This window comes from Saccharomycopsis crataegensis (assembly GCF_037102585.1).
Source record: "Saccharomycopsis crataegensis DNA, jcf7180000000098, whole genome shotgun sequence".
NCBI classification, from domain to species: Eukaryota; Fungi; Ascomycota; class Saccharomycetes; order Ascoideales; family Saccharomycopsidaceae; genus Saccharomycopsis; species Saccharomycopsis crataegensis.
This window is the reverse complement of record NW_027043838.1, coordinates 1013823-1039861: the sequence shown is the minus strand read 5'-3', so window position 1 is coordinate 1039861 and position 26039 is coordinate 1013823. Positions and strand designations below refer to the sequence as shown.

Below are 26039 nucleotides of genomic sequence, written 5' to 3'. Positions count from 1 at the left end.
TATTATTTTGTATTATTTGTGGCGTGGATTATTTTGAGGCTGGTATATGTTATTAATGTTGTTTGATTTTTTGATTTTTATTTTTTAGTGTTTTATGTATTGATTGTTAATTTATAGAAAGTGATAGTAGTATAGTAGTAGTAGTGGTGGTGGTAGTAGTGGTAGTAGTAGTAGTAGTAGTAGTAGTAGTAGTAGTAGTAGTAGTGAGTAGTACCTGTGTAGCACCAAGGTAATGTATGGGATGAGGGCATTGGTAGCTAAACTAGCGCACGCACGCACGCACGCACACACGCAACGGTTGAGTGTAAATACATTTTCTGTATGCTGTGCACACCAAGCAGATCTACCATCATGAAAACTGGCCATGGATGGATACTTTCGGTCACTTCTAGTATTATAATATTATCATTATTATTAGAAATGTTAAGGAAATGTGGTGTTGCAAAATAGTTGGCGCGGAGATAATGGTGACGTTGCTGGAATTGGGCCGTTATTACCGCGCGGCACTAACGGTGAAAAGAAAAGAGCTTTTTTGCTTTTCGGATAGATTAGAAATCCGCCATGATTAGAAATCGTTACTTAATGGTTACATTGGCAAAAGACCCTGGGCTCTTTGCAATTGCCTACTACCACCATCTCCGCTGTATATATAGAAAAATACCCCCAAAAAGATAATTACCACTAATGTTGTTCTGTTGTACAAATGGTGCTGGGTATATTCTCCTCCCGGTGGTGTTTGTTGGGCCCAAACGTTTGGGCCGGCGGAATTAATGAGGGTTTGCGGGATTCGGCAAATTTTTTTTTTTTTTTTCCTTTTCCTTTTTTTCTGCAATTTTGGCACAATTTGTCATCTCCGACAATTATAAATATACACAAACTTCCCGTTGGGTTCCAAACAACAAAACAACTGCCAGTTAATTACCTTTTGGGCATATACCTTTCATCATCTCAATAATATTCGGGAATTATCATCACCACACAATATCTAACTCACTTGAAAGATGTCCACTGTTATATCCTGGAAAAAACAATACGATCACCAGTTGAAGACGGACTACTACATCAACACGTCCACTGGCTCAATAACTTTCGATACTCCATCGGAAGTGCGCTCACCAAAGAAAGGAAAGAAGTTTGCAATTTCCTGTATATTGAAACAAAAATGGTCAAAGTTGTCTCTTTGTCGCTCCAAGTCTAATAACTCCAATAATAATAATAATAATAATAATAATAATACTGGCTCGATCGGCTCGGATGCCTCCCAAAATGATGTCGACGATGAAAAACAGTCGGCGGATGCTTCGGAACAAGGATCAATGGAATACACCTATTCTGCCCCATTGATCTTCAACACGAGTCATCATGACGATGAGTCGGTAATTAGCTTTGAATCATATGTTTCATCCATCGATGAATCTATGATCCACGAAACTGCCAACCAATTCTACAATGGCGGAAGAGTTTACGAAGAAGACAAGGATGATAACAGATCATTGACATTAATGAGCCCAGACGATTTCGACCATGATATAGTCTCGGCAGCTAACTATTTCGGAGACTACACCAGAGATAACATTGATGACTACGATAGTGATATCCAAAGTTTACATGACGACGAAGATGTACTGAGCCCTCACTATTTCTACTCCCCTGGCGCTGTGGGTATGACTCGAGAATCCACTAATAGTACCGCTGACGAAGATTATACTATGCTAACAGAGAACCAATTAATCCATTCCGATTTGTTGAGCAAGCAGTTGAATCGCGAAATGTTGAGGTTCGAGGAGGAATATCTCGGATATTGATCCGTTCAGTTTGCATATTATTAATTTCTTTCATTCGAAATTGGTCGGCGTTGCCAAATATTGTACTATATTATTTAAGGGTTAGCGAGTTTTTTTGTTTTTGCTAAATTGTGTAATCCATCTATCTACACATCTATTTTGCATGGTTATTGTTTTTTGGGATTTCTAATTTGTCATGTATATATATGTGTCTCCAATTGCCTAGCCTGTTTTGTTATATTATACTGCTATTTCGCTAAATGTTAATATTTTTTTTCTTTGTTCTAGTCTGTTGTTTGTGTAAAGTTGAGCGCTTTCTGCCGTTCGCACATGAATCCTCATGGCGTGGACGTCCCGCTTTTTCCACCTCTCGTATTCCCGCATCCCAATGGGCTCGGTAATGGTTTTCGGGGCCGCTTCTCCCACCATGCATGGTCTTATATAACGACATAATTTTCTTAACAACACATCGGTACTCTCCTCAATTGGGATGCTAATGCTTCCAATCTTTTTAAAGGCTTAAATTTCTTTTGATTTTATTCCATTGAATGAATCTAGGTATATGTATATTTTTGGGATTTGGGCTTGTAACTTATACCAGCATGTATTGTGTAATATAAGCTTAATCTCATGTTAATCGACGGATTGAGAGTCTTGAATTATAATTCGGTCTACTAATGGTTATAATGAATAAAATAAAATAAATTTTTAAAGTAAACATAAATACTGTGTAAAGGTTTAAGCGTGTCCTCTCAAATAAAAATAATAAAATGGAAAAACAAGAAAGACCGCTCTATTTAAGTAGTTCGATCTTCTCTTAGAACTATTGGATAGCTCTAAAAGATAATAAAAGATGAAAGAAGATGATAGAAAGTAATAGAATATCCTGGCACGTTCAAGAAACCTGAAAGGGAACTCTTCTGATCTCTTATCTAATTCACTTATTCCTTATTTTATTCCTCATAATATTCTTCATCTCATTTTCCTATCTTGTTATTATTAATCTACACCTATTATTTATTTAAAGAGGTGCTAAACTGTCCATTACCTCTACATCATCCTAAAAAAATCAAGTTAAATATTGCAGGACTCTAGAAGAGGTATCAATTCTGGCTTACCTGTTAGCCAAAACACAGACCATTGGTCTACTTTTACACTACATCTACATCTCTCATTTTTTATACTCTGAAAAATAGCTTTGTTATTTGCGTGCAATTACAATTTTGATGGCAATTTTGGTGCTATTCTTTTATATTTTTTTCACTGCACTTGTAACAATACTAATTTATTTATAATTCAAGTATCATCCGTGCTATTATAGTTAGTAATCTTCTGTGTGGCTATTCGATTAATAATAGCACGGGGAATATTTTACTATCACCTACTCGGAGTATTCTGAGAATTTACAAACAAAGGAACTTTTGACCTTCTTCTTCTTCTTTTCATTTTTTAATCTAATAGTCATTGTTTCTTTTTCTTGCTACGGCTGGTATATATATCAGCCGTGCGTGGCTAGAGACTAATGGATGATTCGAGAAGTTTGAGAGCTTTCTGCTGCACTGCAGAACACCACAGGTGAACGCGAAAAGAACGCAAAATATCATTATAAAAAAGGCCAACTTATCGTCAATAATTCCAATAAAAAGAATAAAATTATTTTCAAAATAAATATTACAATCAAATAATATTAATAATAAAAACTTCTGCTAATCATTACTGCTATAATGTCTTCCTGCTCCTGCCCATCTTCTAAACAATGTGCCTGTGCTGCTGCTGGACCTTGCCAATGTTCTTCATGTGCTTCTTGTTCTTGCAACTGTTCCTGTGACTGTTAAAGATGCTCTGAAATCTGGTATCCAAAAGATGCTAGATTATTCAAATCGTGCGATTTGAATTAATATGTTTGGTAATGATGCACTGAGCACCATCTTCCTGCTTGGTTTTCTTTTCTTTTTGTTCTTCTATTTTCTAGGAGCGGCTTTTCCTCTCTATTGGCAATATCCAAAAAATTTCAAATGATTCATAAAATAATCAAATCGATCAATGAGAAAGGTTTTGTCTTTTTGTTTAGAAGAATATATACTTTATTTTTCTTTGTTTCAAAAAAAATGAATTCGATATCTTATCTTATTTGTCATCCTTGGGCTATGTAAATAATAATAATACGCCAGCAATATCACAATCACTATTAATGATAATGGTATTAGTGAAATGGATAACACTTTTTAAACACAGGGCTGAAAATAATTCAGCAGAAGTGTGTATGATCTGGTGATACATAGCCTAAGAGTGTATCAAAAGAAAAAAGCCATTGACGCCACACTGGGGACTCCAATGGGAAGTGTCTTTATAAAAGGAAATTAGGATAAAATTTACGCGAAACTATCCATTTTGGTATAGGGCAACTAATCAAGCGGGCTTAACATTCCATTGAATTAATATAAGCCATATTGCAAATGGGAGCTCTCAACCACGTAGGGTACCAAGTTCCAAAATAGTCTTTTTATTTTTGCAGCACATTAAAATTCCAGTGGTTCGTTTATCTCAATGCAGTTTGATGCGCATCGATAAAGAAACCTATTTCTTGTTGTAGAGAAGAATCTCAATTTAATCATTTTACACTAGAAAGCACAAATAGCAATAAAATTTTTGTTTCCTGTTAAGAAAATAAATAAAATAAAATAAAATAAAATAAATTAACCTTGAATAATAAAGAAAAATCATTATCGTTTTTCACATTAGTGGTAGTAATGAAATAGAATTAGAGAAAAGAACTTTGTCTCTTTTTTTTTTGTAATCTTGTATCCTAACAATCAATGTCGAGTAAAGGAGAAAGTACAAAAGCTCAGTTGCCAAAACATTTCAAGATAGAAGACCAAACATTAGAAGGGGATTGGGAAGCATCAATACCAGACCAGATACCGGTCTTCTTGTAGTAATCCACAATTGGCTCGGTTTGCTTGTGGTAAGTTTCCAATCTCTTAGTCAAGGCTTGGACATTATCGTCAGATCTTTGGATCAATGGTTCACCAGTGATGTCATCCTTCATGTTAACCTTTGGTGGGTTGAATTCCTTGTGGTAAGATCTACCAGAAGATGGGTGGACCAATCTACCAGTGATTCTGGACACCAAAAGAGAGTCATCAATCTTTAATTCGACAGCCTTTTGCAATGGACTCTTCTTGTTGTTCAACATTTCGTCCAACTTTTCGGCTTGTGGAATGGTTCTTGGGAAACCATCCAAGATGAACCCGTTCTTACATTCTGGGTTGTTGTCCAATTCAGACTTGATCATGTTGACCATAATTTCATCACTGACTAATCCACCAGCGTCCATAATCTTCTTGGCAGCAACACCCAATTCAGTCTTTTGGGAAACTTGACTACGCAACATGTCCCCAGTGGCCAAGTGACAAGCACAGAATTTTTCCTTCAAGTTTGGAGCTTGGGTACCTTTACCAGCACCTGGAGGACCAATCAAAATCATACGGATGGACTTTGGCACGGCTGGGATGATACCGGCCTTTTGTTCCAATTGATGGATTCTGGATTGCAATTTGTCAACGACTTCTTTGAGTTCTTCAACAGTAGACATCTTGGTGTTGGTGTTTTGATGGATACGACAAGCTTATGGGTCACCGAATGGGTAAAAGGTCGGAAAACTGAAATTTTCAATGTTGGTTTTTCAAACCCTCATCTGATTGTTGGGGAGCAGGAAAAAAAAAAAAAAAAAAGCGGTGCATTTTGACTGGTCAAAAGGAGGTTTCCCGGCCTCCGGGGACCTGGGTGAAATACCCCTAATACAATACGAGGAAGAAAGGTCTTAGAAGAAACACAATCTGAATAGAATATATTGACTGAGAAATAATAATAATAATAAAATAAAATAAAATAATACATTTTGTTTTACACCTTGATTACACCAAGAATTTCCTTATCGTAGAATCATTACCAAAAATAAACAACTCATCACCACTGTACCAAGACAAGTTCAACTCCTCATTATTGTACCGCTCATCTTTTTCCGGAACCACATCATCGGTATCATAATAATTCACTTTTGCCACCAATTCCCGCTTGTTGAAATCGATGAAATTCAATTCTGATGGCAAATCATTAGAATTTTCCAAAATATAAAGCGTTGTAGAGTCAGAATCCTTTAACTTTGAAGAATCATAGAACGGTTTGATTTGATTTTGAATATTTGGGTCTTGATTGAGTTTTGCTTCACTAAGCTTTGGGCTTCGAAGCGATTTCCTCGATTCCCGCTGAACAATAACTGCAGAATCATCAATCAATTTATTGATGCTCAAGTCAAAGAGCCTGTATATGGTTTGGGATTTAGCGACATTTTCAAAAACAAAAATCAATTGGTGATCATACTTGGTTTCCTTTGATCGGTTGCCACCATTCTTATCATGTATGGCAAAAAAATTAGTGAATTTGATCGATTTGTGGCTTGGTAAATCGTTAATTGTAAAAATTATTTGTTCAAGATCGTCTCCCTTTGTAAGTCTATTGATTCCAATTCTTTTGAGGATACCATTATGAGACAAGATTAGAATTTCATCTTTACCAATAAATTTACCAAGCTTGATGGTGAAAAATGATCCTGGTTGATCCACCAACGAATCATATCCAATCAATTTAACGTCTTCAATTGAACTGACATCATAAACGTAGAAAAATTTGTTGCAATTGATAAGCAAACCCTTTGTTTTGAAATCATAATCAAGACCCAAAATTGTGGTATCTCTGAGCGGCAATAATGCATCGTCGTCGTCATCATCATCACTATCATTCCCATCAGACAGGGTTTTACTTTTGGATTGTTCAGTTTTCAAATCATTTAGGACATTGATTCTTTTAACCTCTGCGAGAGTTTTCTTATGATAAAACTTCACCACATATGGCTCAAAATCATTGAACAACAAGAAATGATTGTCATCTATCCACCTTAAGATGGCTTTTCCGGCCCGAAGTTTTAATGTTGGCAAATTTTCGTCAATTAACGCCAATTTTCCATCCTTGATGGAAGAAACTTTGACCAAATTAGAAGAAAGGGTTAAAATTTCTTGAGTCGATTCATTGATTTCTAATTTATTGATGACACCCAGAATTCCACCTGTGGAAAATTTCGCAGAGGGTTCAATTTTCTCATGGGTATCGTCGTCATTATCTTTCAATTCAACCAAGTATTCAATTTCATTTTCCTCGTTGTCCTGCTCTTCAATAATATCCAATTGGAAACTTCTTTTTCTTGGGCTTTCAAGAATAGAATCTTCCTCCTCATCTTCAGAAATATGAGTCATTTTGTCAGGGTTTTCAATAGGTTCATCATCATCATCATCATCATCATCATCATCATCATCATTATCACCTTCTTTTTTTTCATTAGTATCATCATCATCATCATCATCATCCACAATATCATCATTGTCATAATTCTCATTATCGTTTTCATTATCATCATTTTCATGACGGTTAGCATCGTCCTCACCATCAACAATAGTTTCTACGTCACTGGCCTCTTCAATATCATAGTATCCATCGGAAGAGCTTTTATTTCCTTCAAGTTTGTGTTTTGGTTTGATTTGTGGGGCTTCTCTAATTTTTGGTTCTTCATTAGGATTCAATTTGGGATACTTCAATAAATCTGGTGATCTTAATAATAAAGTGAATTGAGTGCGGGGATCAGAGCTAGATGACAAGGCATCGCTTGCTCCACTTGTGCTACTGCCACTATTGTTATTTCCCACATCTTCATCATCGTTACTAGAACTCTTATTGTCATTTTCATTCAATGAATAAAATTCATCGTTGCCCCTAGGCTTATCCAAAAATTCGGAGCGAGGGTAGCCACTTTGCTGTTGATTTAATGGAACAATTTCATTTGGTTGTTGAAGTCCACCATTGTTGTCCGATTGCAATTGCAACTGCGGGGCAGAAGCTTGCACTTGAGCTGCTGCAGGTATTGAGGGCTGAATTGGATTTTGTGGTTGCCGTTGCGGCGAAGAAAATCGTTGATCTTGCGGTTGATGTCGTTCTTCAAATAGTCTATTCTCTTCTTCTTCAAGCCTTCTTTCATTTGCCAACTTGATGTCATTTTGTTGCTCGGCAGTCACGTAATTGTATTTGTCAAAAACATTAAAGTTTCCGGAATCTTGGTTATTCTCTGCACTTTTTTGATCACTATTGTTAAAATTATTATCAAAACTAAATTCATTAATGTTGCTGACAATATTTCCATTACCATTTTTGATTAAATAAAACATTTCCTTCATACAATCCTGCAAAAATTTCCGGGAAGTTATGAGGGGCGTCAAATCAAGAGTGTTGACAATATCATTCTTGTGAGAATCGACAGTTTGCAAATTGAGCTCTTCAATGTCCTTGATCAAAATGGATTGGGATTTGGTAGACGACAAGCCACTGATCAATTCCCGAAGATCGTTATCGATACTTGATTCTTTGGCTTCGGTCGATGTAACTTTAGTGTCATCGATTTTATCGTCGTTGTCGATTCCCGCATCGTGTAATTTCTGCTTGAGTTCTTCGTTCTCTTTCTTTAGCCGGTGTATCACTCCCAAGAGTTTTGTGTTGTCGTTTTTCAAACTACTAATATCAGTGACTAACTTGTTATTGGTGATATTCAATCCGTTCTTGACCCCTTCCAATTTGGCGATTTTGAATTTCATTTCAGATAGCTCCAAGTTATTTGCAATCTTCATTTTCTCAATCTGAGTGAACTCAGACTGCAAATAGTTCATGATACCCGGTAAGGTATATTCTGTCGGATCCATTGTGGCCGGAAATGAAATGGTCAGTCTATCTAGTTTACGATATTGGCTTGAAGATGTGGAATTGATTATCAGTAGATCAGTTACGATTTTTGGAGCCACTCTGTCAGGGAAAAAAAATGGCATTTAAAAAAACAACACTGCACTAACCCTACCTAGACACACATCGCTCATACACCACATAATCTCCAATCCTGTTTTAAAGGAAAAGAACATAAGAGATAAGGAAATAATTTTTTCAAGAATATATATAGCACAATATTTTACAGAACACAGACACATATCATTGGGCCACAATATTCCATTCGTTTTTTTTTCGTATATAGGTTCATTCAAGATCTTTTAATTCAACATCGTTATTGTCCCAACCATCGACAGGATCAGTAAGATTCTTTGTTGGTTTCCAAAGCTGAATCACGTTATTGTCACTAACACTAGACAACAACCATTTCATCTTTTCATTAGGGTGCCAGCTTAAGTCAGTAACCATGCTTGTATGACCTGCATGCATCATAAACAATTCTGGGGCACCATCATCAGCATCGTCTTGGGATTGCTCTTCTCCAATCTTGGAAATATCCCAAATGATCACTCTTCGATCTTCTGATCCCGAGGCCAAGAACCCATCGGTATGTGGAGACCATTCAAGAGAGGTAATCGATTCAGAGTGTCCCATCATAGAGTGTAATCTTAAGTTCAAGTTTCTAAGGTCGAATAAGCCAATGCTCGAATCGGACGACCCGGTGGCTAGCAAATTTCTGGAAAACGTAGAGAAAGCCAATGAATTGACAGAGTCCAGATGTATATTTTCCTTGACCATCGCTGGTTTGGACAAGTCTCTGGTATCAAATATCATCAAACTTTTATCATCTGAAACCGATCCAAACAAATTTTGATCAAATTTATGCCATTTCACATCATTGACAATGTCTTTATGCGAGCTAACAACATGAAGTGGTTTGATACTATCCATTTTGATTTCACTTTCATCGAATTTGGTTTGAACGGCTTTATAGTTTATGTCCCAGAGACAAATTTCCTTATCATCTGCAGCAGTTAGAAGCTGGCCTTCAACAAATGGGCTCCAATCTAAACCGAACCCATTATCTTTGTGATGCTTCAAGCTCAATATTGGTGATCTATTTCCCTTTTTATTTACATCATTATAAAACACATAAGCAGTGCCTTCCCCTGAAATTGAGGCAATTATGTTTTGGTTCTGTGGCATATATCTAGTTCTATTGACTTCGGTATTGAAATGCTTGAACTTTTTCTTGATCTTGATTTTGGTAGCCGTCTTGATATTTGATTTATCTGTGGCATCACCAGTGTCTTCATTATTCATTAGATAATACGGTAAATTGGTGGACATCAACTTGACATTTTCTGTGTCAGCTCCCGATGTATTTGTACCGAGGATCAAATTGGCATTGACAGCATCATTACTTAGCTGTAGATCTGGAAGCCACTGTATTGATAAAGATGGCCAATTGATATGTGATTCATAAACAAAGTCATACATGAAGTGGCAATTCTTTTTCCAAAGCTCGTACTCTTGCTCCACACTAAGAACTTCATTCTGTTCTTCACCGTTTGCACTATTTTCACTCATGATTTCTTGGTTTTTCTTGTTTACTCCTTTCTATAAAATCGCTGATTCTTCAATTCTTCAATATTTGACCAAATGAAAGATACAGAGAGAGAGAGAGAGAGAGAGAGAGAGAGAGAGAGAGAGAGAGAGAGAGAGAGAGAGAGCTAATAATAATAATACTTTAGATAAATGGCTCATCATTTAATAAACAAAAAATTCGCGAACTTTTCTGACGCGTCTTGTTATTTATTTTTGGTGTAGGGATGTGAGGAGCGGATTTTTTTTTCTTTGGGTTTTCCACTAAAATGTTTGTTATGATGAAATAAATTTAGTTGACTGACCCACTTACTAGATAACAATAAGAATAAGAATAATAACAATAATAATAATGATCAAACATCCAATACAGACCAACCCAGGAGCGGTGCAGTCGCCTCAAACCATGGCCCCTCCAGTGCTCAGTTTAAAGCCAACGGATTTCTCTATTTCTCACAGCCTTGATGAATTGTTTCCTGAAGTGGGACAACTAAGAAAGTTGCAGGATGCCGAGAGAAGATTAGACATATTTACTACTAGGAAATGGGCTGACTTACAGGAATCGGCACAGACAGGGATCAAGGAGTCCGGGATCTTGAGAATATTCATTTACAACACTTGCGAGAACCAATTATGGCAAAAAGAATTGTTGAAATCTCAAGGGAAAGAAGTGAATGAGAACGACCCAGCCACTTGGACGTTACGTGTGGAAGGCAGATTATTGAATGATAAAGATCCGGTGGACTCACCAAGCAGACTCAAATTCAGTAATTATTTGACAGGGCTAGCCATTGATTTGGATACTAATTCCAAGTTTGAATCAATTACTCCTAGCACTCTCAACCAATCGGTGATTGAATGGCACGAGACCCCACAACATCAAGGTAACAGAATATCATTTGATGGTATGGATGTGAAAAGAAAAGGGAGCGATAAAGTGAAATGTAAAATTACCATTCAACCAAAAGAATATCCAACAAAATTTAAATTAGATCTGAAGTTAGCAGAATTATTGGGCAGTTATGAAATGAGCGAAACAGACGTTATTTTCTCCTTGTGGCAGTACATTCAAATAAATAAATTACATGATAAGACGGATAAAAGATTAGTGAATTGCGATCAAGATTTAGAAGAGCTTTTCAAAGTTAAACAAATAGCTTTTTCAGATTTGATTCATGTTATCAGAAACTTTTTGAAACCAGTGGAACCTATTGTTCTTGATTATGAAGTTGCTACTGATAAATCGTCAACCTTGGGCGAAGTAGTTCTCGATGTTAACGTGGAAATCAGGAACCCAGTTCTTGATGAGGTGAATGCTAAACAGTATACTGCCATGGAAAAGGAAATGATCACCAAGAATGATCCTCTCATTAAAGAACTTGACACTAAAATTGCTTTAGATATTCAGGCGTTGAACTCTTCTAGAACGAAATATGAATTCTTTAAGAAGTTTGCTGAGGATCCTCTCAATTTCTTGGAGAAATGGCAAGAATCTCACGCCAAATCCTTGAAAATTTTGCTCGGCGATGAAGGTTACACTGAAGAAAACGCCAGAAGATCCGAGTTTTACACTGACGAGTTATTGGATGAAAATATTGACTTGTTGCTAAACAGTAATAGACTCTAATTCAGGATTATTTTTATTTTTTATTTTTGGGGATTGTATATTTCTTTGTATTTCTTTTGTTTTCTTGCTGGTATTCTAATATTTTTTTCTGACTTGAATTGAATCCTATGTATTTAATGGATAGCATTCTGTTCTGATGGTATTTGTATGCTTTGAGGTCTTTTCATTTCTCGACTTAAAAGGCTTACATGTCTGTAAAATCATTACCAGCTGAGAACTTCTACCTCCTAGCAAAAGAAAAAAAGAAAAAATGGACAAGGAATATTTGACGAGATAACTTCTGAAAAATATATTATTATTCGTTGATCTGTTTATTACTGTTCGGCTTATAAAGATATTTTGATTACACAAACGCGAAACGCGCCAAAAATGCTTTTTTTTTTTTTTTAAAAAAAAAAGTTTTTTATTTACCTGAAAAAGAAATCAAAAATATGCCACTTACTCGTCATAATAATACCAAAACTAATACCAAATGAATAACATAACATGCCTCAGTGACTTAAATGGAAAGGGAAAACTCGGAAACAACTACACTTTGCCGTTCATTCTTCTAAATACAGATGAACTCTATCAGAAAAACGTTTTCACGGTAACTGATCTCACTGCCCATGAAAATCCAAATATTCTACGAAATATCTCCAGAACGTCATTTGCTTTAGGCTCATATGAGTTCTATCCTGGACAGACATTTGCATTGACGATTTTGCCAGGGGCTCGTCATCTCTTCGATGCCTTTGTAAATGATTACAAGCGAAACAGCGGGAAACATTTTCATTATCTGGTTTTGGAGAGGGATTGGTTTCACAATGATGGAGGCATCGAAACGGAGAATGGGATTTTCAAAAATCAAATGATATTTTTGCTATTTAATTTCAAGTATTGTTTCGGGAAGTATGGGTTTGAAGGTATTGTAAACAATATCAAGTTTATAACACCTGATACTGTTCCCCTATACCTTCAGCAAACTAAACCATTATTCAACCGGATACTCAATCACTGCGGGGAAAAATGGGTAATGGATAAACAAAACGTCTTCCGTGAATATTTTGCTTCTTGGTTGCGCGGGAACAGTACGACAGCAAAGAGAAAATTACCAAAACAACTAGGAAATATACAAGAAGCTAAGAGGAGAACGAGGTCTATGGGAACGCATGAAGCAAATTTGTCCCTAGAAGAAGATCGCTCTGATTCTTGGGTTCATCGAGAAGATACCGCTTTCTCAAGTGTTGATGACATGGGCACTAATGATTTGAGGGACCAAAAGTTGAATCATAATAATATGAAAGATAATCTTTTTTCGAAAACACAGGCAAATTTTTTTCTGCCAAGTCATCAAGTCAAACAGGAAAGTGATTACAGCAGATATCATGAAATGATGAAGCAACAACCGCAACCCGAAAATTACGAAGATGATGAGGGTGAAGATGACATGTTCCAAAGTTCCCAAGCTTTGTATGATCGTCAAGGGAAGCTTTCAACTAGAAACACTAATCAAAGCAGTGCTCGTTCCGTGAGCTTTTTACTACGATCTACTGACGGAGATAATCTGACGCAGGTCAGAATCTCTGCGTACTTATTGAGTGTTGATACTGGTGATGATATTACGGCCAACTCTCTATATCAAGATTGTTTACAAAAGCATGGATATGATTCACAGGAAAAAAACATCATGATTAGTTATAATGGGAAACAGAATATTTTTTTAGGTTTTAGATTGGTGATGTGCGATACAAATCTTCCTGCTTCCGAATACTTGAATGTCTATTTCAATGAGGAGCAGCAAATGATCAAATTCTTTGGATATGATACTAAGGAAGAAGCCGTATCTAAAAAGAAGAAAATATCCAATAAATTGTTTTCAATGGAGAAACATCAAAGAATATCAAATAAACCCAAACTTCAATTCAAAGTAACCAGAAGAACTTATGAAAACAAATTTGGTTTTAAGAAAGTATGTTGGAGGTATGATGATGATAAGACTTTAGATGATTTATTGGAACAAACTGAATGAATCTGACAAGCCCTGGGGGACTGTCTGTATATTATATTATAGAAATTTTTAACGTTACTGTTAATAACCAAAACCAAAACCAAAATCAAAAATCTTCAATGCTGTAGTGCTTTTCTTCCTTCATTTTTTTACAAATAGATACCCATTGTTCCATCCTTCTAATACTTTCAAGATTATGAAGATTCACGGTAGGTATCACTTGCTGGACATTCAACAAAATTATGAACATGCATAACTCTCGAAAACTTGAATGCTCACTGTACGGGATGTTGTAAATTTGCAAAACTTTGCTAGCGTTGAATTGTGCATAAAAATCATCAATTCCGAAAGAATGCACTTTATCATTATTAACAGTGGCAGCTAAAATTTCCTCATTCGTCAAGGTCCTCAATTCATGGGCGGTGAATGAGGGTTTCGATCTTAGTGTCCAACCAGTTGGCCTTATTCCTATAATATTCTTGTAAGTCAATCTTAAGGGCTTGTAATAAGCTTCCAATAAAGCTGGTGAAGATATGGATCGCATGGGAACCAAATGAATATTAGTAGCAAAAGGATCATCAATAATCAAATCCCTGAAAGAGCTATGATCTGAATCGGTGAAAGTATTGAAAATTTCTCTTTTGGCTCCGTTCGCATAAATTTTCAAATTCAACTTTTTAGCTAACTCAATGGCGATTTTTTCTTTGCCTATAGTGTAAGTCCCGATACAAATAAGATAATTGTATTTAAATTTGTTGAACCCTGTGGATGGCCCAAGAAATTCATTTTCATACGACCCAGCTTTAGATTTAGTTTTGCGCTTTGTTTTTGGAGGTTCTTTTGGCTTTTCTGTAAAGAAATCAGTGATTCTCTTTTGAAAATATAGTAATGTGGAGTCTCCTTTTCCGTTAGATTCCGCCAAATTCTGGAAGAAGACCCCATATACTAACTCCACAACAAATTCTGCAAATTGTTTAACTACCAAATCTTGATCCGGGAACGTGTAACGAGGATCAAAATAAGTGGTGTCCAAATACAATTTATCAATTTTATGGTTGGCAATCAAAGAATTGCAAATTATTGTTTTACAAACCCTAAAATCTCCCGTGTGCAAAATCCTGAAAACTTTGATACCACAGTTCTCACATGCTCTGATAAATCGACGATTATTTAGATTAGAAGATTCATTGAGAATATTGTTTTCTTCAATACCAAACTTTTCTCTCTCCAAAAGCTCCCAGATTTCATCTTCTTGCATATCATGATAATTATTCTCATAAAGGTTATCTTCCTCTTTAATATTCGATTTTTTCTTCATATTTGTGATATATTCAAACAATATGATAGCAGCACCAGGACAATGATTTGCGTCTATCAATGTAATGAATAAATTGTCAACTAGCTCATAAGTCACATTCAACTTCAATGGATGAATAATGCTTGGATTGATCTTGTATTTTAAAGCCAAAAGGTTGGCCGTGATCTCCGAGCAGTATATTTCTCCATTATTCCATCCTTTGGTGATTCCATAGTAATGATCTGCATGAAAATGTGATAAGAAATAGTGATCAATAGAATCATGTTTTTTGTAATTGAAAGCATCCACAGACACAGAAAACTTGTGTCCCTTGACGTTCTCGAAAGTTAGTATTTTGAGTATTGGTATTGGCTTCCGCTCTCTTTTCTTCTTTTTCGGTTTTTCTAGCTCATCTCTTTCGACTTTGACAACCTTAGCATTTCGGGGGTTCTTTTCAATGATTATGGGCGCCGTATCCGACTTCTCCTTAGAGACGGAACATTCCTCGTCTGATGATAAAAGATCGATGACTTCTGGTTCACCGACATTCATATACTGTGTATAGCGTTTATATGTTGTTGATTTCTAGTTAGTGTAAGAGTCAGTTGTATATATATGTCTCTGCTGCACCAAATTTCTGATGCTCCTTCTGACTCTAAGCGCAGCCCAGGGGGCAAAAGGGGGATCTTTTCTTCAGAAATAGACCCCCCTGTTATTCAAAGATATTACCCAATTAGGCTAATAAAAGCACCTACATATTTTAGGAAAGATATCATCATTTACAACACGTGCAGGACGACGATATCGCACTCCCAAATCTCTGTTTATGAGGAAGGTGATGGTGTAGCAGGCACATCGGGACTTGTGACATCTCTTTCGGTGGTTCGTGGACAAGAGGAATGCCATAGAGCACTTTATGACTGGCTTAAGAATGCTTGGACAAAAATTCCAAGCATACAGAGCGAAATTGGGAGAGATAGCACATTATTTAGGGTCTAGTCAACCATTTAATTACAGGAAACTTTGCGAAAATCACCTAATATAGACTTAAAAGGACTGAAATATTCTATTTTTAGTCTACTTTCAATTTAATGAGGGCGATATCATAATAAATAAATTAAAGATAACGTTGTATCTATGATACTATGGTGGGTTTACAAGCCCTATGTTATTGCACGTGGTAAGTCATGTACAATATCAGGTCACGCAGCAGGTGTTTTTTTGCAACACTCTGATAACTAAGCCCTGAAATAAACATCTAAACGCACTCTGACAACATTCTGAGGAGGGAGAAAACTTTTGATAATTTTTCAGGTTTTAACCATATACCTAGACAACTTTGAAAGATCATCATCTTTATTGAAGAGAAAACTTTAAAAAGCCTATCCTCAGTTATAAAAGAGTCGAAATGGGAGGTTCTCGTGAAAGCAAAGTCGAATACTTTTCCAAGTTAAAGGAATTATTGGAAACCTACAAATCTATCTTCATCGTTGGTGTTGATAATGTTTCTTCCCAACAAATGCATGAAGTTAGAAAGGCTCTCCGTGGTAGAGCCGTCGTTTTGATGGGTAAGAACACCATGATCAGAACTGCCGTTAGAGGTTTGTTGTCTGACTTCCCACAATTCGAAAAATTGTTGTCTCACGTCAAAGGTAACATTGGTTTCGTTTTCACTAACGATGACTTGAAGACCATCAGAGATGAAATTGTCAACCACAAGGTCCAAGCCCCAGCCAGAGCCGGTGCTTTCTCCGATGTCGATGTTGTCATTCCAGCTCAACAAACTGCCTTCGATCCATCCAAGACCTCTTTCTTCCAAGCTATTGGTGTCCCAACTAAGATTACCAGAGGTAACATTGAAATTACTTCTGACATTAAGGTTGTCGTTGCTGGTACTAAGGTCGGTCAATCTGAAGCTACCTTGTTGAACATGTTGAACATCTCTCCATTCACTTTCGGTTTGACTGTCCAACAAGTTTACGATGATGGTCAAATCTTCCCATCTTCTATCTTGGATATTACTGATGAAGAATTGGTTGGTCACTTTGTTTCTGCCATCAACAACATCGCTGCTATCTCTTTGGCTATCAACTACCCAACCTTGCCATCTGTTTCTCACAGTATCATCAACCACTACAAGAATGTTCTTGCTGTCTCTGTTGCTACTGACTACACCTTCGAAGGTTCTGAAGAAATCAAGGACAGAATTGCCAACCCAGACGCTTACGCTGCTGCTGCCCCAGTCGCTGCTGCTGCTTCTGAATCTGCTGCCGCTGAAGAAGCCCCAGCTGAAGAAGAAGATGAATCCGATGATGACATGGGTTTCGGTTTGTTTGACTAAGTCAATTGTCTATCGTAAACAATATTTACATTTTCAATAGTTTTTTCAAATAAAATATCCTCTTAGTGATTGTCAAAGCATTAATCTGTAAAGTATAATAATGAAAACTATATGTAGACCTTCTCACTAGCAGCTTTTCCTAGCCTATTTATAATTGCAAGGCCATCTTCGTCTTCAAGTGTGGAGTTGTTGACGATAAGAAGGATCCTTTTCACTGATAACTGATCCATTTCTCTCAATAATCTAAACATATTGAACTGGATGTCCTTCACAGTTGTTCCCAATTCTCGTAGAATCAAATTATCACTTTCCTTGAATTGCCCAAACCCAAGCTCACTAACTAAGGCAGACTTGCTAGTCTCATTTGCATTGATTAACTTTCCTATCGCTTCGGATTTGAAGATATTTTGCTCCGGCTTGGTATTGATAATTAAATATACCATGGCATTTGGACTATAGTGTTTATACTTCATCCCCGGTGTTCTGACTGGCTCATTACTATCTTTCTTGATATTAAGCTCAGTGACCAAGTTCTCAAAACCTGGAACTTTTTTAATTTCCTTAATTGATAACCCACCAGGTCTCAACAAAGTTGGAGGCGATACTAACCCATTAATGACGGTACTCTCAAGTCCAATATTACAATTACCACCATCCAAGATTAATGGAATCTTGCCTTTGAGATCATGATATACGTGCGAAGCCATGGTTGGCGAAGGTTTTGTCGAAGTGTTTGCACTTGGAGCAGCAATGGGGGTATCAGATAACGCGATCAACGACCTTGCCACGGGGTCCGATGGGAACCTAATCGCAACGGTATCAAGGTTATTGGTAACGTTTTTAGATAAGACATATGGATTGTTTTTGTCATTGATAGAGGTATCGATAGGAATCAAGATACTAACCGGACCAGGCCAAAACTTTTCTATTAACGGTTTGTAAATCTCTGGGATTTTCGCCTTAGATGGGTTATTCGTGTTCGCAGTAATAATTCTTTCCAATTGATTCATCGAGGAAATGTGAACGATTAATGGGTTATCAGATGGTCTGTTTTTTGCCTTGAAAATGTTTGCAGTAGATTCATCGTTGATTGCTGAACCCCCAAGTCCATAAACTGTCTCTGTTGGGAACCCCACTAAACCGCCAGCTTGTGTTATGATTTTGGCAGCTTTCTGGAGGTTTCTCTCCGTAACAGGGTCATTTATATTAGGTGATTCTGTATTCCTATCGGCATATTCGATAGAAGTAACATCAATTTTCAATACTTCTGTATCCATCTTATGGTATAGTCTTGTGATATCTTTTGTATATGGAGATACCGAAAAACTAACTATCCTTTGACGGATAATAGATGATAATGATTTAACGTGGAACGTTTTGAAAAAGGGAAAGGGTAGCAAAAACTCAAAGAATGTAGATATCGGGATCTGGCTTATCTGCTTCCTTTATTAGTTTGTTCAGATGAGAGTCAAAGTAGATAGTTCAAGGAAGATTACTCAAAATTTTCTGCACCTAATCCCTCCTCAATTTTTTTTTTCCTGCATTTTTTTTTATGCAAAGCCGTTTTGGCCGTCCGTTGACTAATTATTAAGTTGTTTATTAATAAGGATACAAATAATATCATGGAACAAACTATAACAAACAAATAATAGGAATAAGTTTTTCTGGATGAGACATTGTTATCTGCTAGAATTAAAATAATCACAACAATAAATTGACCCGTATTCAAAAACCTGAATGAGAACTAAAAGAACAAACATAAAAATATAATCTATATTACAAATACAGTCGGACATCAAATGTGAAAGAAGCAATATGAAACAAAAACAGGATATTGATCTTAATAGAAAACATGTTACTTAGTGAATGAACATAAATGAAGAATGTAAAATCAATCGATTTCAAAGTACTCAAAGGCTTTACCAGCAATTTGAAGATCATCAATCTTCTTCATCGAAACATTGTATTTTCCATTTTCATCCGAAGATGACTCGTATCCATCAGCTGCTACTGAGGCAGAAGTGCCATACTCAACAATTTCCAGCTCATCAGAATCTCCTGCAATGCCATCTTCAACAAAAAGACCATTATTATTCGTCTTTTTAACCAAAGACTTGTCACTATTGGATTTGGGACGGCTAGTTTCAGAAGTTATCTTCTTGTAATCCCTTGGCAGGCTTCTAGTTTTCTTTTCTGGTTCACCCACAGTTCTAGGTTCTTGAGCAATCGGTCTTCTTCTCTTTCTTGGATCTAATATAGGCCCAGATCTAACCGTTGGCATTGGTGCTGACATTGGCATGTTTGGTTTTGGTTTTGGTTTTGATTGGTATTTTTCATAATAACTTGAGCCCAAATTAGAAGCAAGCGATTTTACTGCATTAGGTTGCTTTGTTTCTTTTGGAGCAAAAAGTTTCAGAGTAGGCTGCTTGGCTTTTGTTCTTTCAGAAGAGCTTTGAGAGGATTGAGAAATTCTTTCGCTCTTCGATCTATAATACTTCACCTGGTTTTCTTCAACACCATTTTTCTTGTACTTTAAAATCAAATCTCTCATAGAAACCTTTTGATTCTTAGCAGTTTTCAGAGCCGAAGAAGTTGAATTAGATTTGTCAAGTCTAGGCTTTTTGAAGTACGACAGTTGGTCGCCTTTTACCGGTCTTCGAGAGTTGTCCCTCAATCTAGAGGAAATCTCAGTAGTCCCATGATCCCCAAGTGCAACGTCTTGAAGAGCATCATCCGAGTCCGATACGTATTTACCTCTTTTAGAAGTCGTATTGGTCTTTTCCCTCTGTCTTGTAGCTCTTGATTTAATATGGTTGGCAATATCAGCCACACTAGCTTTTCTTCTTGTTGCTTTGGTTGAGGTTGATGGTAAGCTCCGTGGTTTTAGTTTTGGTCCCTTTTCCTGTGTTCTAAGCGCGAGGTTTGAGCCAGATCTGGATGAATTTTTGAATACTGGTGTCATAGAAGATCTCCAAGATCCAGCCGAGACCTGCTTGGAATTCTTGAAGAACGAGGTCTTTAAAATATGGGGATTTTTCTCAATAAGCTCCGCTATTTGTTCTTTGACAAAAGCCTCATAAGCTTGAAAAAGTACAATCCACTCTTCGTTTAACTTCTTGATATAAGACTCTCTCAATCTATGAACTTTCAAAGGAATATCTGATTTCAAGTTAGTCCCAGAGTTTGGTGAATTCGTTTTAAGAGTTAATTTCAAATCCTTTATATCACTCAAGACAGAAGTGACACTGCCCAATTTTAGACGTTCTGGATCTTTTACATTGTTTTCTCCCGAAATTTCAACGAGCTTTCCTTTGTAATAACGGTAACTGACTTTGCCTGCATTTTTGTCACCATTGCTCAGAGGAGGATCCAACTCGTCTACCTTCACCTTATCTTCTACTTCCAAGTTCCCATCTCCATCAAGTTTGCGATGCTTATTCAGTTCTGGAATCAAATCAACCGGTTTTCTCTTTGCTGGCCAAAAAGTTAAAAATTGTCTGATGCTTTCCATTCGGTTGCTTATCGTCAAATCTACTTTAGTTAAAGGCCACGCTAATTTGAAAATCTTAAAATGTCTCAAACATTTTGGGCAATACAAATTGTTGATAGAAGACTTGTTGGCATCCCCATTAGCAGCATGCATGGATGGGTGTATTTCATAGTTCATGGCTTCAAAAGTACTGGGATCATATTCGAAGTAGCAACCACAATTTTGACAATCATAAATGTCATGCTCCAGCTGAAATTTAGCATCATAATAACGTTTATTGTAAAGTCTTTGAAAGGTTTTGAATATTTTTCTTTGAGAGAATTCGGAGAAATTTGATGCATAACTATCTTTAGACGTTTGGAGGTTTGTTTTAAAGGAATCAGGAGAGTCATCGATCCGGAACAAGTCGATGGTTTGTAAAACCTTTTTCTTTTTATTGACTTTGTTCCTTGGTCGCAATCTGCCACCATACACTGATCCCTTCTTACCCTTTGACTTTTCCCCAGCATCATATGTAGCAGATTCTGGCGGAGCAGAGCTTTTTTCTTTAGATGTGTCGCCACCTCTATTGACGATAGAAGAAAAATTTCCACCATTAGATTTTGTACTAGAGCCGAGATCTCCAGTACGAGAGCCCTCCTTTTGGCCATCACTATCAGCAGTAGAAGAGCTGATAGGGACTTGTAATAAGTCGGAAACACCTGTAGGATCATCAATACATTCTATATCTGATTCATCATCACTTAAAAGTTCACCTTCAGAATCGCTTCCACTTGAAACAAGTTCATACATAGTGCCGTCTGCCATATCTGATTCAGGCGTTGAGAAACGATTTTTTTGATCTTCCTTATTTTCCTCATCACTGAGGACATCTTCTATTACTTTTTTATCATTTTCATCTGCGCTTCCATCCTCCACAATCTGCGGCTGTTCCGCGTTATCTTGTTTAGGTGCAAACCCACCAAGGCCATCTCTTTCACAAGTGGCACATAAACAATCTTTATTTTTTTTACCAAAGTAGTTCGCAGCATAAGTAACAGTAATTTCTTCTCCGACCAAAATTCTTCTGACACTTACAATGGTCATCCCGGATTTATTGGACCAAAATTTAGCATTGCCATTACAGTCATGGTTGACAAATCTTGTTGGACCCAACATAAGACAAGGGGTATTTTTGGAGCTGATATTAATGATACTGAAATCATTTTGATCGAAATTATTGATTTCTTCCTCATCCAATTGTGCAAGGCAGCCAAAAAGGTACTTAATTTCTTCATTGGGTTCATACACTCTTTTGGCAATCACACAAGCCTCTAGGTTCCCGGATTTACTCAAATATCTGTCAGTGGTACAAACATCAAACCCGCAATCCTTTTGAAAAAGTTGAAAGTATCTTTTGGCATGCCTATTAAATTCCCGAATCTTGGATTCTTCGGGGTACCTTCTCAAGAAGTTTCGCACCTTCCCCATTTTCATGAAATCTTCCATCAAGAAGTTGAGTCTTTTTGCCGTTGCCAAAGTGGCCTCTTCACCAGTTGGGAAAACTAGATGATTTCTAATCAAGGCCAAAGCTTCCTTTGTTGACAATGTTTTATCGGCCTTGAAGTTAGTTTGATGATATGCCTTTCTGATAGTTGCCCAATAATAAATGGGGTCAACTACCGAGGCAGTAAGAAAATCATCGAATTCTGCCAATTCGAACCATGTTAGGGTCGAAGTCATACTTCAGACAATATCACTGTAACAAATTCGGCCAGAAGTGATGTCCCGTTGTTAGAACACAATCAAACGCCTTTGTATGACCACCATTTGTTTATGTTTCCCAAAAAAGTCATCCAAGCTTTTTTTTGTTTTGTTTTTTTCAGTGATTACCTAATAGAGCGCGACATTTTATGTAATCCATCGGTAATCCATTCACATGACCTGCTGACATAAGACATTATACAACACAAACAGTGGCAATTACGTAATGAAACAATTACCCTCATGTATGTGCGGGTAACGGAAATACCCTCTGTTTGTTGGCCATCCATCAGAGACCCCCCAAAACTTTTCTTCTTTTTCCTCCAGCAAAAGAAATTCCGCCTGATTACAAACAGGTGAGCAGCCCTAACAATCCAAAAAACCTCCACCAGCATTGGTTAGGACAAACAATCAATTCCTCCCTTATATCTATTAGACACCCAATATTTCTAATATATTCGGGCCCCAAACATAGAATATACTTGAGTAAGGCGTCCATCGGTTTGAACGGAAATTTATTGACTTTTCTACCCCTGTTCCTCAATTACTTGGAAATTTCAATTTGGAGGAGAGCGAATATTATTATATTATTATTTGCCTAATTGTTTTTGTTTTTTTACATTATTAATATTTTCTTATTGTCATTTCAATCATGAACTCTGAGTTTTCTGTCAACATTCATCCAGGTGCCACTGGCGACACCGAAATGTTTGACTTTGATTTCGATACTGCAATGGCAAACGACCCTCCCTCCTTCAACCACAACAGCTCATCCGCGATGAACGTCAACAACAACAATAATGATTTTGATTTTGGAAACCAGATGACGGCACCGATTGATATTGCCTATCAGAGATCTTCTCCCTTTGGATATAGAGGTCAGCAGCAGTCGCAGAATACCAATAATACCAACAACAATAACAACATGAGTAGCAATGTGAACAGTAATACCAATGCCAACCACAACAATAACAATATCAATAACATTAATCAATTTTTGAATAATCCAAGGCTCAGGAGAGAAAGTATTGCCCATACTCAGGGGATGGGTGGTGTCTCCTTCGGTTCCTTGACTATTGGTAGCTGGCTTAAAGATGAAGTGTTATTCCACCATAACGGCGTGCTTAATAGCAATGGTAATCCATCCAATCAAAATAATAATCAAAATAATCCGACTTTCAATATATTAGGCAACTTAAACAATAACCAAAACAATGCAATGTTGAATATGAACCAGGATTTAATGATGACCATGTCGCCTCCGCCCGTCAATTATTTGCCGAACCTTGAGGCGGACTACTGCAAAGATTACAGCTGTTGTGGTGACATACTACCGACTTTACACGATTTATTAAAACATTATGAAGAAGCTCATATATCAATTTCCCCTCCTCTGAATGACTTGGTAGTCAATGGGGATGGTCAAGTGACTTCTAATAATAGCAAGAATTTAAAACGCTCTAACGATCTCATGGAGGCAGTATCTACCAATGAAGTTTTCTTGTCAAATAATGCCAACAACAACAATCATAATAATGGCAGTGGTATACAGGTGAATAACGGGGTGATGAACCTTGATAATAATCTTCTTGGTAATGCTAATAATCTAGATATTAACCAAATGCAGCAACCCAACAACTCGAATTCTCTTTTCACCTTTAATGGCTCGTTGGGCCACCAATTGAATAATATTCAGGATGGCTCCAATGTGAATAATGTTCTCATGAAGGATAACAATAACAGCAATAATAATAACAATAACATTCATCAATTTGGAAATTATCAGCTCAACTCATCTAATCTTTCAAATAATCTTTCCAATCAATTTTCTCAGAATAATCAAAACATGAACATGAACAATAATTCCAATAATAATGCCAATCAAACTGATATCGATCTCCAGACATCTGGTATAAAACCTAATGGTGATCATTCGTCAAATAAAAATATCAAAAAGGATGAGGATGAAGAGATCTGTATTGACGATCCAGCCCGTCACCTTTATGTGGATGGAGAAAATCGTCCTTTCAAATGTCCAGTCATTGGGTGTGATAAGACTTATAAGAACCAGAACGGTTTGAAATATCATAAAGCTCACGGACACCAAAACCAAAAATTATTTGAAAACCCTGATGGTACATTCAGTGTTATTGATCCTGAAAGTAACCAACCATATCCTGATGGTAGTTTCAACTTGGAGAAGGATAAACCTTTTAGATGTGAGGTATGTGGTAAGCGGTACAAGAACTTGAATGGTTTGAAGTATCATAGAGGTCATAGTACACATTAAATTTTTCGGTTTGTTAGAGTTTGAGCTGTATTCAAAGCTTAAAATTGAGGTTTTTTTTGTGTCTTTTTCATTATTATTATTATTGTTTAGATCCGCGCATTGGCATTATCATTTAATACTTCACTCATATTGTTGTCATTATCACCATTATCATGAATTTTTTTTATCATTTTTTTATCGCTATTTTTGGAAGCGTATTCTTATATTTTTCAGATAATTTTTTTATTATCGATTTCTCTCAGGCTAAGTTCATCATTCTAGAAATATGTCTCTCGTTATTTGTGAATATTTCTGCCCATTTTGCAGTATACACTGCCTTCTTTTAATACTGGACCTCATTATTCCTTCAAACATGTTATTGTCTTTTGGTCCTTTCACATCTTAGTTCCAACAAGCTATTGAAGCTCTCAATCAAAAGACGGAGTATTTTCCCTATTGTAAAATTGTACACTTGTTTTTTATTCTCATTTTTATTTCAACGTTTATATATATTTTTAGTACTTTTATGTTCACTGTTTCTCTTTTGTCTGTTATTTATTACTCGTGAAATTTAATAGGGTTTTTATTTTTATTATTTTTGAATTTTTTATTTATCAGTCTTCTCAATTTTTTGTGCAAACTTTCGTCCATATTTCTCTTTTCCACTAATTCATGAAATAAATTCACACATCGTTCTAATATTAAGTATATTCTTTCTATTTTGGCCCGGCTTTGTAATCCTGCTATATATGCGCGAATATAACATACCACCTCGATTTAGTGAGAAAGCAAAATATGCACTGGAATTCACATTTATTACGATACTCTCTAAAAATGACCAATCATACATCATACGTTGATCCAGCTGATTTTGAAGACTCCTCGAATACTTAGAAACATTTATAGTATTGTTTTATTTTCAGAGAATAAAAGAAAAATGTGCAGTAAGATTTTCAACCAAAATTATTGACTTCGAGTTGGGACCCGTCACGAAGCTTTCGAGCTCAAAATAAGGAGCATCTCGGCAAAAATCTATTATACGAAGACAATCCAATTCATCCCATCTATCCT

The 26039-nt window shown here is 36.5% G+C and overlaps 12 protein-coding genes across 12 annotated transcripts; 5 read left to right on the top strand and 7 right to left on the bottom strand. All coding sequences in view use genetic code 12, as the record gives it.

Annotated features, from left to right (window-relative positions):
- Positions 1-1001: 1001 nt before the first annotated feature.
- On the top strand, positions 1002-1805 carry DASC09_061290 (uncharacterized protein; the record flags this gene model as incomplete). Its single annotated transcript, XM_064999713.1, has 1 exon — positions 1002-1805. The coding sequence occupies one exon, from the start codon at positions 1002-1004 to the stop codon at positions 1803-1805; it is 804 nt and encodes a 267-aa protein (XP_064855785.1).
- A 235-nt stretch (positions 1806-2040) lies between these two features.
- On the bottom strand, positions 2041-2235 carry DASC09_061280 (uncharacterized protein; the record flags this gene model as incomplete). The annotated part of the gene is made up of 1 exon (XM_064999712.1): positions 2041-2235. The coding sequence occupies one exon, from the start codon at positions 2233-2235 to the stop codon at positions 2041-2043; it is 195 nt and encodes a 64-aa protein (XP_064855784.1).
- A 2394-nt stretch (positions 2236-4629) lies between these two features.
- ADK1 (adenylate kinase ADK1) lies at positions 4630-5379 on the bottom strand (the record flags this gene model as incomplete). The annotated part of the gene is made up of 1 exon (XM_064999711.1): positions 4630-5379. One exon carries the CDS (start codon positions 5377-5379, stop codon positions 4630-4632), a length of 750 nt encoding a protein of 249 aa, XP_064855783.1.
- A 322-nt stretch (positions 5380-5701) lies between these two features.
- DASC09_061260 (uncharacterized protein) lies at positions 5702-8710 on the bottom strand (the record flags this gene model as incomplete). Its single annotated transcript, XM_064999710.1, has 1 exon — positions 5702-8710. One exon carries the CDS (start codon positions 8708-8710, stop codon positions 5702-5704), a length of 3009 nt encoding a protein of 1002 aa, XP_064855782.1.
- A 202-nt stretch (positions 8711-8912) lies between these two features.
- On the bottom strand, positions 8913-10196 carry DASC09_061250 (WD repeat RBAP46/RBAP48/MSI1 family protein; the record flags this gene model as incomplete). Its single annotated transcript, XM_064999709.1, has 1 exon — positions 8913-10196. The coding sequence occupies one exon, from the start codon at positions 10194-10196 to the stop codon at positions 8913-8915; it is 1284 nt and encodes a 427-aa protein (XP_064855781.1).
- A 367-nt stretch (positions 10197-10563) lies between these two features.
- DASC09_061240 (Snf12 protein) lies at positions 10564-11838 on the top strand (the record flags this gene model as incomplete). The annotated part of the gene is made up of 1 exon (XM_064999708.1): positions 10564-11838. One exon carries the CDS (start codon positions 10564-10566, stop codon positions 11836-11838), a length of 1275 nt encoding a protein of 424 aa, XP_064855780.1.
- A 472-nt stretch (positions 11839-12310) lies between these two features.
- Positions 12311-13849, top strand: DASC09_061230 (uncharacterized protein; the record flags this gene model as incomplete). The annotated part of the gene is made up of 1 exon (XM_064999707.1): positions 12311-13849. The coding sequence occupies one exon, from the start codon at positions 12311-12313 to the stop codon at positions 13847-13849; it is 1539 nt and encodes a 512-aa protein (XP_064855779.1).
- Positions 13850-13934: 85 nt separating this feature from the next.
- On the bottom strand, positions 13935-15677 carry PSO2 (DNA cross-link repair protein PSO2; the record flags this gene model as incomplete). The annotated part of the gene is made up of 1 exon (XM_064999706.1): positions 13935-15677. The coding sequence occupies one exon, from the start codon at positions 15675-15677 to the stop codon at positions 13935-13937; it is 1743 nt and encodes a 580-aa protein (XP_064855778.1).
- Positions 15678-16533: 856 nt separating this feature from the next.
- Positions 16534-17466, top strand: RPP0 (60S ribosomal protein uL10 RPP0; the record flags this gene model as incomplete). The annotated part of the gene is made up of 1 exon (XM_064999705.1): positions 16534-17466. The coding sequence occupies one exon, from the start codon at positions 16534-16536 to the stop codon at positions 17464-17466; it is 933 nt and encodes a 310-aa protein (XP_064855777.1).
- Positions 17467-17573: 107 nt separating this feature from the next.
- SUA5 (threonylcarbamoyladenylate synthase) lies at positions 17574-18743 on the bottom strand (the record flags this gene model as incomplete). The annotated part of the gene is made up of 1 exon (XM_064999704.1): positions 17574-18743. One exon carries the CDS (start codon positions 18741-18743, stop codon positions 17574-17576), a length of 1170 nt encoding a protein of 389 aa, XP_064855776.1.
- Positions 18744-19357: 614 nt separating this feature from the next.
- DASC09_061190 (SET domain-containing protein) lies at positions 19358-22678 on the bottom strand (the record flags this gene model as incomplete). Its single annotated transcript, XM_064999703.1, has 1 exon — positions 19358-22678. The coding sequence occupies one exon, from the start codon at positions 22676-22678 to the stop codon at positions 19358-19360; it is 3321 nt and encodes a 1106-aa protein (XP_064855775.1).
- A 673-nt stretch (positions 22679-23351) lies between these two features.
- On the top strand, positions 23352-24989 carry SFP1 (zinc-coordinating transcription factor SFP1; the record flags this gene model as incomplete). The annotated part of the gene is made up of 1 exon (XM_064999702.1): positions 23352-24989. One exon carries the CDS (start codon positions 23352-23354, stop codon positions 24987-24989), a length of 1638 nt encoding a protein of 545 aa, XP_064855774.1.
- Positions 24990-26039: the final 1050 nt, after the last annotated feature.